Genomic DNA, 12,510 nt, shown 5'->3' with positions numbered 1-12,510 from the left:
GGTTTAGCTGCTGACTCTGGCAAACTGACATCATCCAGGCTCTCCACAGGTTTCCTAGTCTGTCGTGCATTTTAAAGAAATCCTTACAGCCAAAGCTTCATCTGCAGGCCTTAGGTGCTGGGAGACTGAGGAAGAAATGGTCTCCTGCTGTCTCAAATGCATTATTCACACTGGGAAAATGGCATTTCCTAAAAGCCAATAAGATTTCTCATTGAGTAAACTTCCTGCTGAACGTCCAAGTGTGTCCCAATATGCTTCAGGCATGCTGCGCATTTGGGATTTTCAGCAGTAACCATTAACCCTTAAAATGCTTTGGAATAAGAGGAAGAAGCCTTATTTGCCTGCTGGACTATCCTCATTACTAAAGAATCTCTTAATTACCCAGCGGAGGTTGTGTCTCCACTCCTGCAACAGATTTGTCTTAATTTAAGCAAGGGAACTGAATCCCAAATTACTCTCTTTTTTACATAAAAGGAATTCTAGGTGGCTCCTGAGATGGTAAAGATTAGAGCAATTAGGTAAATTAGGTCTTAGCTTTCAAATTAACTTCTAATTATTTCTTAAAATGTCTCTTCCTGTCTTCTTAATATATTGCCATATAGGGACCTCCCTCTCTGCTCCACATTTTCCTTATTTCCTTTTATACACAAATATGATGGATCAACTCTATTAAAATGTTGGGGAAAATACTGCATCGTATAAAGCTATATGACCAGCAGTAGTCCTAGATAAAAGCAATGCATATTTGAGCCTTCAATACAAATGAACATATTGGTTGATAGTTTCTTTTAATTATCTCTGGGAATGCACCCAGAGGCTAACACATAAAGACAAACTAAATGGAGACAGATGAGCATATGGATGGTCTGGTGCAAAGTCAAAATTAGACTGTCATGTGAGTCTTCACGTGAAAGCTTTTTAGTAGTGAGCGTGGCTATTCGATACGTTATTGACCTTGGCTGCTTGTGTAGACCTAGTTGCCTAATAAAGTTATTGGCACTGAACTGACCCAGCAGACTTTTCAGAGCTATCCCTGGGAGGTGATATAGCCGGGTTATTGACCCCTGACAGAGAGAGGGGAAGCAGAAAGGTGACATTACTCAGAATAAATTCCGTAGCGCCCCAAACGGTCAGGTTTCTTCAGTCTGCAGTCATAAGATGGCTGACGTTGCATTTCTTCTCACTGGAAACGCTAATGAAAAAAATATGTTTAAAGTTTATTTTAAATCTTCGAATATTCATAAGAAATATAAAATTAAAATTGTTTTAAATACGCATTTAATAAATTTGAGCAGCTCAAGGGCATGGATGTGATATGTTATTCCCTTTGATACTAGTAATTTCTCACTTCAGAAATGCCCCTTCCATCCCTTGGGCAAGTAGAGAGAATGTGCATAGTTGGATCCCTGATGTGGTTTGATCCCACCACAGGTGGTCGAAGCCAAAGAAAATGAAGAGAGAATCAACGAGGCCCGAGAACGATACAGACCGGTGGCAGCGAGAGCATCTCTTCTTTACTTTGTCATTAACGACCTCAGAAAAATCAACCCCATCTATCAGTTCTCTTTGAAGGTAATGCCGAGAAGGCTAAGAAAAAAATGGTACACTTCAGGAGTTCACCTTGTTTCTGGAAGTTCAGAATTTATTTTTAAGCAATTAGTGCACCCAGAAAGGGGTCACGAGGATCTAGCTAGCAAAAACAAAAAAACGCCAAGACACCCTCATCCTCTTAACTTTCATTTCACGTTTTCTATGAGGCTTTGAGGTAATTAAACTATGAACATTATAATACATTTGGTTTTGTTCTAAAATAGAGTCTTGAAGAGTTTATTATATATAAATAAGGCTATTCTCCTGGAGGCTCCTATACTTTCTTTTTGAAACTGTAGACATCTTATGAAGAGATTCCCCATGTTATTTTGGTGTTGAGGGACAAAGAATGAGAACAACTATTTATTAAGCTACTGGTACACGCAAGGTACTTTCATGCTTTGGTTCATTCTGACGTCTGAAACATCTCAATGTAGTATTTTATTCTACCCCTATTTAAAAAAAGAAAACGAATACTTCCAGATGTTAAATAAGTTGCCCAGGACTGCACATTTCATACTTAAAGAGCCAGGATTTGAACCTGTGATTTTAAAGCCTATGCTCTTTGTTGCACCATTGTGCCTCTGGGCAGGATTCATTAATTCTGTCAGTCAGTTTTTAAACAAATAGTTATTGGGATCAGTCATCATGCCAGATGTGGTGCCGGTCACTGAATATACAGTTTTTAAAAAGCAGACATGAGTGAGGATCTGTGGGGGTCAGCGTGCGTGTGTGTGTGTAAAAGTGGTAAGTACAATGGGAGGGAGCAGTTGGAATGGGGGGGCCGTTTTCACCGGGTGTTCAGGGAGGGATAGAGAGGATGCAGCCGTGTGAAGCGTGTTTGGAGAGCACAAGGGTGTGCAAGACATGAAAGGGTCAGGGATCCGGGCAATGAATGAATCTGTGTGGCTGGAGCGTAATGAGTGAGAGAGGAGATGCAAGCCAGAGTCCAGAGAGGTGAGGAGGTCTAGGTCACATGAGGCCTTCTAGTCCCTGTTGAGGATTCTAACCTGGGGGCAAAGAGAAGCCATTGAAAGGTTTTAGGCAGATGACTGATATGACAAAAGACTCTGATAGAAATGAATAGACTTGTGATATGATTTGAAGCTAGAATAATCAGCTCTTGGAGATGGATTGGATATGGGCAATTGTTGGGAACCACCCTGCCTGGTTTCAGGAGCTGTCGTCCCCCACGGCTAAGGCTGAATAAAAAAGCCTTAGGGACATAAGCTGCTAAGGAGACAAAAACCTATCCCCTCTCATATCCCCCTGCTTGGCCTGGGTGGGTGACTGGTTAGCCAATGACAGGTGAGATTCCTCAAGGGAGGAACAACCTTAGACAGGCACAGTCATGAAGGGACCCTCAGGGAAGTCTTAGGGGACTGTAGAAAAGGGGTGATGGACCCTCACCCCACGCTTTGTTATAGCCTGAGTCCTCAGTCCACTACAGGAAGTCTCCTACTGTCTTGGCTACTTTGTTTCCCTGGCCTGACTCCAGCCTGAAAGAATGCCAGATAAGGGGGGCGCAGCCCTATACCATTACAGGCGGTTCCCCTAGGCAATCAGGCCTGAAGAAGAATGAATGAAGTCCTGTGAGTCCTGCTTTGCTAAGAATACCCTCAGGTTAATCTAGATGAGCTGTTTAGACTTCAAGCATAAAATGGATTTGTCTCCCAGTATTATGGCCCTTTGGCATCACTCCGTCTTCTGTCAGACCCCGACTCGACCCCGACTCAGAATGAGCCCTTCTAGTTCTCTGAATGTTATCTATTGACCATATCTCCCTTCCTTGATCATTACAGCCTGACACTGACTAATGAGCTTTCCGTATATGCTCTGTACTCCTGTGCAACCTAAACCCAGTAAAAGCCCAGGGAAAGAGGTGCTCAAGGTGCTTCTCCCCTGAGAGATTAGCCAGCCTTTTCTCCCCAACAGATCATGTTTTGGCAGTCTTGTTTCATCTGTGACACTGGGGGACTCTGAGTGACAGGGTCCCCCTCAGGCAATAAAGAAGAAGAAGAGAGTCAAGAGTAACTAGCAGGTTCTAGTCGTAGGGAAGGGAGAACAGGGCGGTTGGATTTTGGAACAGTCACAGAGCATAAGGAGAATAATAAAACTGGTATTACTCAAATACCAGAACTAAATGAAGGCATTAGGAGAAAAGAAAACTCCAGAGCATCCCCCTTCGTGAGCCTCGTTGCAAAGTACTCAAGAAGAGATTGGCAAATTGAATGAAGCCACATAAAAAAAACACAATATATCATGCCCAGGTGGAATTTGTGCTGGAAATGCAAGTTGATTAAACATTCAAAAATCACACAATGTCATTCTTCATGTTAATGGAATAAAAGACAAAAACCATATGATCATTTCAATGGATGCAAAGAAGTTGACAAATTTTTACACTTGGTTTAAAAAAGAAAAACAAATAGCCCAACACTGAGCTAACTAGGACTAGATGGTAACTTCTCAATATAACAAAAGCCATCTATAAAAATCCAGAGCTAACAGTGTAAACTCAATGTTGAAACACTGAATGCTTTCCCCTAAGAGCAGAACAAGACAAGGGTGTCTTCCTTCAACACTTCTATTCAACGCTGCATGGGAAGTTACAGCCAACACAGTAACACAATAAAAGGCACAGCGGTTTAAGAAGGAAAACTCCCCCCCCCCCCACAGATGACCTGATCGTGTATGTATAAAATCATAATAAATCTAAAAAACAAAACAAAACAAACAAAAAACCTACTAGGACTAAGAAGTGAGTTCTTAGCAAGATTATAGGGTGTGAAGTCAATATTGAAAAATACATTGTATTTCTATATATGGGGAACAAGGAAAATAACAACTCAATACTATTTATAATAGCTTTCAAAACCATGAAACTTTTAGGGATAATTTTAACAAAACAAATGCAAGATCTGCATACTAAAAGCAATAAAACATTCTTGAGAAACATTTCAAAGGCTTAAGCAAATGGAGAGGGAGAGAACATGATTTTGGTTTGGAGCACTCAGTATTAATAAGATGTCACATCTCTTCAAATGGCTGTATAGATTCCCTGCAGCCTCAATCAAAATCCCAGAACAGTTTTTTTTTTTAGAAATTAGTAAGCTGATTCTAAAATTTGTGCAGAAATGCAAAGGATTTTAAATAACTAAACAATTTTGAGAAAGAACAACAAATATGGAAACAAAGTACATGATTTCAAAACTTACAGACCTACACTAATTGGCCTAAAGAAAAATTCATAAATAATGGAACAGAATAGAGAGTCCAGAAGTAGACCCCCAGCGTACAGTCAGCCGACTTTTTAGTGAAGCCAAGACACTTCAGTGAGGAAGGGGTAATTTTTTTTACAACAAATTGTACTGAGACAACTGAATATCCACATGGAATAAGATGAACCTCAATCCTAATTTTGTACATCACGCTATGTAGAAAATTAACTCAAAATGAATAAGCTAAGCTATAAAATTTCCAGGGAAAAAATAAGAGAAAAATCCTTGAGCTTTGGGTTAGGCAAAGATTTCTTAGCGTACAATAGAAAGAAAAAAATTGATAAATGGAACCTTATCAAGTTAAAAAATGTATCGTCTTCTAAAGACATTATTAAGAAAATGAAAAGGCAAGCCACAGACTAGTAAAATCTATCACCAATAAATACATATATCCAATAGAATTTATATCAGAATATAGAAAGAATGCATGCAGCTCAATAATAATACAAACAACCCAATTTATAAAATAGGTGAAAAATTTGAAGACATGTCATATAGTAAGACGTAAGAAGGGCCCATGCACACATTTTAAAAATACTCCACAGCGATCAGAGAAACCTAAAGAGGATGGTGCAGTTTAATTGGCTAGGGGGGAGACATGGGTAGATTTTATGGAATCATGTTAATAATAATAGTAATAGCAACAAATATGAAGGAGCACTTACCTACCATGTACCAGGAATGGTTCTAAGAGCTCACGTAACCCTCATAAAAATCCTGCCCCATTGTCCCTCCCTGCAGAGAAAAGTTCAGCTGTCTGTAGCCCTGTGTCTCAGGCTAGCTAGACAGCAGGCACCAGTTCCCCTGTAACAGCCACTTTGCATTGGCCAGGCTTTCAACGCGCTGTTCCACAGAGCTATCGAGCAGGCGGACAAGGTGGAGGACACGCAGGGGCGCATCTCCGTGCTCATGGAGAGCGTAACCCACGCCACCTTCCTCTACACCAGCCAGGCGCTCTTTGAGAAAGACAAGCTCACCTTCCTGTCCCACATGGCTTTTCAGGTGAGCAAACCAGGCTCTGGAGAGCATCCCCAGAACCAAAGTCCCACGTTCTCCGTTTACTATGTACTTTCTTTCTACTGAAGGGGGCTACAGACACCTTATTTTGGAAGCCTTCGGTGACACAAGGAGAGTTTGAGTATCCCAGGGGGGGAACTGGGCATATGACAGCCTGCCGGTCAGTCACGGGGCTTTGGTTTGGGTGGGGAGGCCCTGGAAGCCATACGTCAGCTGTCACCCTGAAGAACAGATTGATGAGACATTCTCCTCACCTCCTTGGGTTCTGTGCAGAACTTCTCAGGTGCTGCCAAGGGAATTTTCTGAGATCAGAATTGTGAATCCAGGTGTGAGGGGCTCTAGAAGCCCTTTAGAAAAATAATGAATAAATAAAAAGAGCTCTGGATTTCACACTCCCACCTCCAGTGAGACCTGCTCCCTTTTACTCTTTTTGATAGGAACGTCTGCAAAAGATTTTGTTTGAATAAAGTGACCATAATAAGAAAAAAACATTGAGGATCACATTCCTAGATGAAATAAGCAGGTTCTCCTTTTATTAGTTCATTTGCTATATAACATTTTTTGTCAGTCCAAGTTTTAATGATGTCTTCTCTCGTTGTATCCTCTAAAATATCTCACCCAAAGAAGGCATTTTATAAAAATATTAATACTTCCCATTAATAATGATAAACTATTCATATTTTTAGTATTAATATATTCCTTTTGGTTATATGAAAATATATGACAAAATAAAAGAATTATGGATGTAGGCATTTTATAATGTATGTGATAAACAGGAGGAAAGCATTATAAAACAAAATTGTCATTTTTAATTTTTTCCCACTTTTATTGAGATATAATCAACATATAACTTTGTGTTAGTCTAAGATGGACAACATTATTATTCAATATGTATATATTGTATATGCACATATTGGGTTGGACAAAGTCCATTAAGATTTCTCTGCAAAATATAAGACACATTTTTCATTTTCACCAATAATGTATTGACTTGGATATTTTGAGTATGTCAGCTATCTCCCTTGTGGTAAAACATTGATTGTTCTCAATCCATGTCTCGATTTGGTCGCTCTCAACTTCAGCTGGCCTACCTGAGCAAGGAGCAGTGGCCAGTGGGAAATTTCCAGCATGAAACTTCACAAACCACTTTTGACACGTTCAGTCACAGCACCTTCTCCATACACTCTGCACAAGTCTTTTTTGTGTTTCAGTTGTGTTTTTACATTTCTTGAAAGAATAAAGCATAATAAGCCAAAAAATGTTGCATATTTTCTTCCATCTTCAACATTAAAATGGCTACACAAAAATTCACCAATTTTGGTAAGGTTTTTTAAATGCACAGTGATATGACAGCTGTCACAATACAATCTAACAAAATTATTTTGAATGAAGTTAAATACAGCTAAGCGCTACTAGAGCCACTGTATGGAAAAAACAAACAAACAAACAAACTTTTTGGCCAACCCAACGTTATGTCATGATTACCATAATTAACTTAACATTCGTCACCTCACATAGTTACAATTATTTTGTGATGAGAACTTGTAAGATTTACTCTCTTAGCAACTTTCACAAGTACAACACAGCACTGTTAACTATACTTACCATGCTCACACAGCCTCATCAGCACTTACTTTTTTATTTTTATTTATTTTTATTTTTTCTTTCTTTTTCTAATATATTTATTGATTATGCTATTACAGTTGTCCCATTTCCCGCCCCCCTCACTCCACTCCATCCTGCCCACCCCCTCCCTCCTACAATCCCCCCCTATAGTTCATGTCCATGGGTCATACTTATAAGTTCTTTGGCTTCTACATTTCCTACACTATTCTTACCCTCCCCCTGTCTATTTTCCACCTATCATCTATGCTACTTATTCTCTGTACCTTTCCCCCCTCTCCACCTCCCTCTCCCCTATTGTCAACCCTCCATGTGATCTCCACCTCTATGGTTCTGTTCCTGTTCTAGTTGTTTGCCTAGTTTGCTCTTATTTTTGTTTTAGGTGTGGTTGTTAATAACTGTGAGTTTGCTGTCATTTTATTACACCTGGAAGTTTATGCCTTTGACCACTGTCACCATTTCACGCCCCTCCCCCCCAACCTCCCGTATCTGGTAACCACCAATGCATTCTCTCTATTTATAAGTTCGGTCTTTTAGATTCCACATATATGAGAGATTATGCAGTATTTGTCTTTTTCCCCTCTGACTCACTTCATTTAGTGTAATTCTCTCAAGGTCACAAATGGAAGGATTTCCTTTTTGTGGCTGAATAATATTCCACTGTATCTATGTACCACATCGTCTTTATTCCTTCATCCATCGATGGCAGGTTGCTTCCGTGTCTTGGCTCTTTTAAGTGATGTGGCAGTGGACGTGGGTGTACAGGCAGCTTTTTGAGATAGTGATTTCATTTCCTTTGAATGTAGACCCAGAAGTGAAATTGCTGAGGCATACGGTAGTTCTGTTTATTTTTTGAGGAGCCACCGTACTCTTTTCCATTGTGATTGCACCAATTTACAGGCCCACCAACAGTGCAAAATGGATGCCTGTTCCCTACATCCTCACCAGCATTTTTCCTCTCTTGTACTTTTGCCAATAGCCATCCTAACAGGTGTGAGGTGATATCTCGCTGTGGTTTTGATTTCCATTTTCCCTGATGATGAGAGTGATATTGAGCAGCTTATTATGTACCCGTCAGCCATTTTTCCACTTTGGGAAAAGGTGCCTAGGCAGTTTTTCTGCCGCTTTTTAATCAGAATCATTTCTTGCTGAAATTTTTGTGTTTATACATATTGCTCGTGAACAGTAATGGACCGGAAATGATAACATATGACATGTGTATCTATTTAAAACTTTTTACCCTTGGAAGCCAAGGATAAATTATAACCTCTCTCAAATCCTGACAATCCATGCTTATCAAAGCTTCATATGTATGTGGACAATTTGTTGTTTGTTAAAAAATTAAACTGAATTAAGAATTCATTTTCCAATAAAAATATGTTCATGCATGTTACCACCCATATTGCATTTTAGAAATATCTAGAATTTTAAAATAGTGTAAAACTCAAGCATTTTACCTGTTTAACTTTGTAAGTTTTTTATGTGGAAATTAGGAATTTTTCATTTTGCCCCCCAAAATGTTCTATGGACTTCTTATTAATTCTGTAATCAGAATGTCTAAAGTTTGTTCCATTATGTGATTCTAGTATTGTCTTGGATGTAATTCCTATACCAGGACTAACACATAGTACTAGCTCTACTTTGTGTTTAGTAACTCAGTCCATTGTCATCTCAGTCTTTTTCCACTTGTATAACAAATTTTAAGACAAGATGGATCTAACAGCAGAGGACTAAATATGAAAGCATATTTCTAATATATTGATAATAGGTATAATGTTGGAATAAACCAGGCTTTATAATTAGTTGCTACTAGATTTCTGATTAAGGTAATGAGATCAGGGGCATAACTTATCCCTTATTTCAACTATAGAGCAGATATATAACTCCAGGAGTTTTCAGAACACTCGGTTCTGCCTAGTCAATCATATCTATTAAGCCATGACTGCTTCCTTTGTCTTGATTTTGATGTATAAACCAAATGACTCTTTTCAAGATTTTGTTGAGAAAGAAGGAGATAGACCCTGTTGAATTGGATTTCCTGCTTCGATTCACAATTGAACAGACTTACCTGAGTCCTGTCGACTTCCTAACCACTCAGTCATGGAGTGCAATTAAGGTATGTTAGGAACATAGTTTCTCAACTTCTACAACTTACTTCAGTCTCGGTTCTCTCAAATGTAGAAATGTTGTTTTAAAAATTGAAATGATATACGAGGTCTGTCTGAGAAAGCATCCAACTGTTGTTAATGTAACGAGAATGGTTTGCGAAACATCAATGTAACCTGGCAGCCAAGGAGAGTGGACTGGATTGCGTGTGCGTGAATGATGATGACTTCACTATACTAGACAGTGGGGGTGGTAGACATGGTTGAGTGAGCTTGTGTACTGTGTGGCTGTCACATTCAAAATGACTGAGTGAGTAGAGCAACGAATCTGCCTCAAATTTTGCATTAAGCTTGAACATTCCTCTGCGGAAACTGTTCGCTAATTCAGAAGGCCACAGCTGTGGTGATTGGCAGCTTCATCATGACATCGCACCCACTCACACATCGTGTCTTGTGCAGTTTTTTGCCAAAACATCAAATCACCCAGGTGACTCAGCCCCCCTACAGCCCAGATTTGGTGCCCTGTGACTTCTGGCTTTTCCCAAAACTAAAATCACCTTTGAAAGGAAAGAGATTTTTAGACCATCAATGAGATTCAAGAAAATATGACAGGGCAGCTAATGGCAATTGGGAGAACTGTGTGAGGTCCCAAGGTGCCTACTTTGAAGGGACTGAGGTATCATTTTCCTATGTACAATATTTCTTGTATCTTGTATCTTCTTCAATAAATGTCTCTATATTTCATAGTATATGGATGTATACTTTCTGGACAGACCTCATATGGCATTTCGGTTGTAGAAATATGCTATATAATATAATGTTCTTTAATCTTTATTTCTAAGTTGACTAAAATTTTTGCTCTACATTTTTAAAATTTATTTTTCAATTATAGTTGGCACACAGTATTATATTTGTTTCAGGTGTACAACTAAATTGATCTCTTACTTGAAAGTAAAGGAACTTTTGACCTATTTAATGGGCAGAAAAGTTGTTAATGAATATGTATAGTATTCAGGACCTTTGAAAAAAGTCAAGGAATATAAATAAATATTTTTTGAATTTGTCTGAATCTAGTTTCTTTATCATTAAGTGTTTATTCTTATGCTCTGGAATTCTTTAAAGATGCTCATCATATGCTGAGCTTTACCCCACTCTTTTTTCCTAAGAAGGAACCATTTCCATGCATTGAAAATAACTATGTTATCTCTTATTTTATAGTATATTTAGATTTTTACTGTTTAAAAATATAATTTTTGATTAGAATTTATTTAGAATTGTACTTTAGAATTATAAATGCAATTGCATATCGGTCAGGGCCTCAGCAAAAAACAAATTGTGTATTCAAAGAGGGATTTAAAAAAAGTTTAACAAAGAGTAGAGAACATTTTCATAGTATGGGAAGAAGAATAGGGGACTCAACACAAGTATGCAGATGGAAAAAGGGAGGAAAAGGAGCCATTACTAAATGACTGAGAAATAAAATTTGGGGATAGAGCCAGCCTGCAGGTGCTGTGGCACTCGGTAGAGGAACTTGCCAAGCTGTGTCACCAGAGGGGCCGAGCCGGGGAATAAATACCCTGACCTCTCTCTTCCCCAGCCCTCTAGCCTCTTGCCATTGCCTCCTATTGGACAAACCCAACCAGGCGAGAGATCCAGGGAGCTCAGTCCAAGTGGTTCTTGGAGATCACCCTCTTGGCAGGGCAGAAAAGGGTGCAGAGTAATCCGGAGAGGAAATAAACACTGTCCAGCACAGCTTGTTTGTATAGGACCTGATTCATTCACAAGTCTTCATCTCAGATGCCTGAGAGAAACTGTTCCTATCTGTTCCCCTGTTCTGTCACAGGCAATAGCCCTTATGGAAGAATTTCGAGGCATAGACCGAGATATGGAAGGGTCTGCCAAGCAGTGGAGGAAGTGGGTAGAATCTGAGTGTCCAGAAAAAGAAAAGTTACCACAAGAATGGAAGAAGAAAAGTTTAATACAGAAGCTGATTATTTTGAGAGCCCTGCGCCCTGACAGGATGACATGCGCTCTCAGGTGAGGCAGTCAGCGTCTTTGGAAATGCGGGCTAACCTGGAGGAAACTCAGTCGTAGGGGCCGGGAGAATCTGCCGGAGGCATTTATGGTCCATGCTGATGAGAAGTGATTCTGCTGAAGTGTTGGTGTTGTACTCACTCCTGTTGTTAAAATTTGCTGAAGACATTCAGGACATCCTTCCTGAAAAGCTGGGTTCTGAAATCTGCAGGGGACACAGGGAACTGACGGAAATATTCCCGGAAGAGAGACAGGTGTCAGCAGGGTTCAGAGGCCAGGAAAATGCATTACCCAAGTGTTAAATTCCATCGTCTTTATTCCGTGGTGGTATTTGGGCTCCAGAGATTTTACATGTTAAACCAAAATGAATTCCTTTCATGGAGACAGTCATAGTCCCGTAACTTTGCAACCAGCGCAGTTTAAAAGCAGAAAGCCCTGTGTGCCTCTTGGTTCCAGTGTCCTTTTTCTCAGCCCTTTTGGCTTCCAAATGGTAATATGCTGCTTTATTCACACAAGTCATGTTCTAATTTGAATTCACTCACCGAAGAGTTTGCAACTTCCTCCCCTTTCTTGAGTAGTATTCACGTGCCTCAGTTTTTTTTCTTTGCTTTGTCTAATTCAGCCAATTTTCCCTTTGCAGCCACCTCTGCTGAACCTTACTTTAGGAGTTAATTCTGCTTAGTACAACTTACTCTCTGCTAAATCTGGTGCTGCTGGATCCCTGCTTAATTGAGCTTCCCTGTGTTAGAAACACCCCAAAAGCATCTGTATATTCATGAGAAGCCCAGCAGGCTGGAAAATTGCACTGTGGCAAATCTAATGAACTGTTAATAAGTAATGGGGGGTCTGGCAGGGGGTTG

The 12,510-nt window shown here is 39.6% G+C and overlaps 1 protein-coding gene across 2 annotated transcripts in view; it reads left to right on the top strand.

Annotated features, from left to right (window-relative positions):
• DNAH11 (dynein axonemal heavy chain 11) overlaps window positions 1-12,510 on the top strand; it is a 249,553-nt gene that overhangs the window by 212,064 nt on the left and 24,979 nt on the right. The window contains exons 68-71 of one of the 2 annotated variants that reach the window (XM_053927361.2): window positions 1,432-1,572; window positions 5,703-5,873; window positions 9,505-9,627; window positions 11,460-11,653. In XM_053927361.2, the coding sequence (XP_053783336.1) occupies window positions 1,432-1,572; window positions 5,703-5,873; window positions 9,505-9,627; window positions 11,460-11,653 (629 nt within the window). The remainder of the gene's footprint in view (window positions 1-1,431; window positions 1,573-5,702; window positions 5,874-9,504; window positions 9,628-11,459; window positions 11,654-12,510) is intronic. The other variant, XM_045197324.3, reaches the window with a different exon arrangement.

This window comes from Desmodus rotundus, chromosome 6 (genome assembly GCF_022682495.2).
Source record: "Desmodus rotundus isolate HL8 chromosome 6, HLdesRot8A.1, whole genome shotgun sequence".
NCBI classification, from domain to species: Eukaryota; Metazoa; Chordata; class Mammalia; order Chiroptera; family Phyllostomidae; genus Desmodus; species Desmodus rotundus.
The sequence above is the reverse complement of the archived record's forward strand: the minus strand, read 5'-3'. Positions and strand labels throughout refer to the sequence as shown.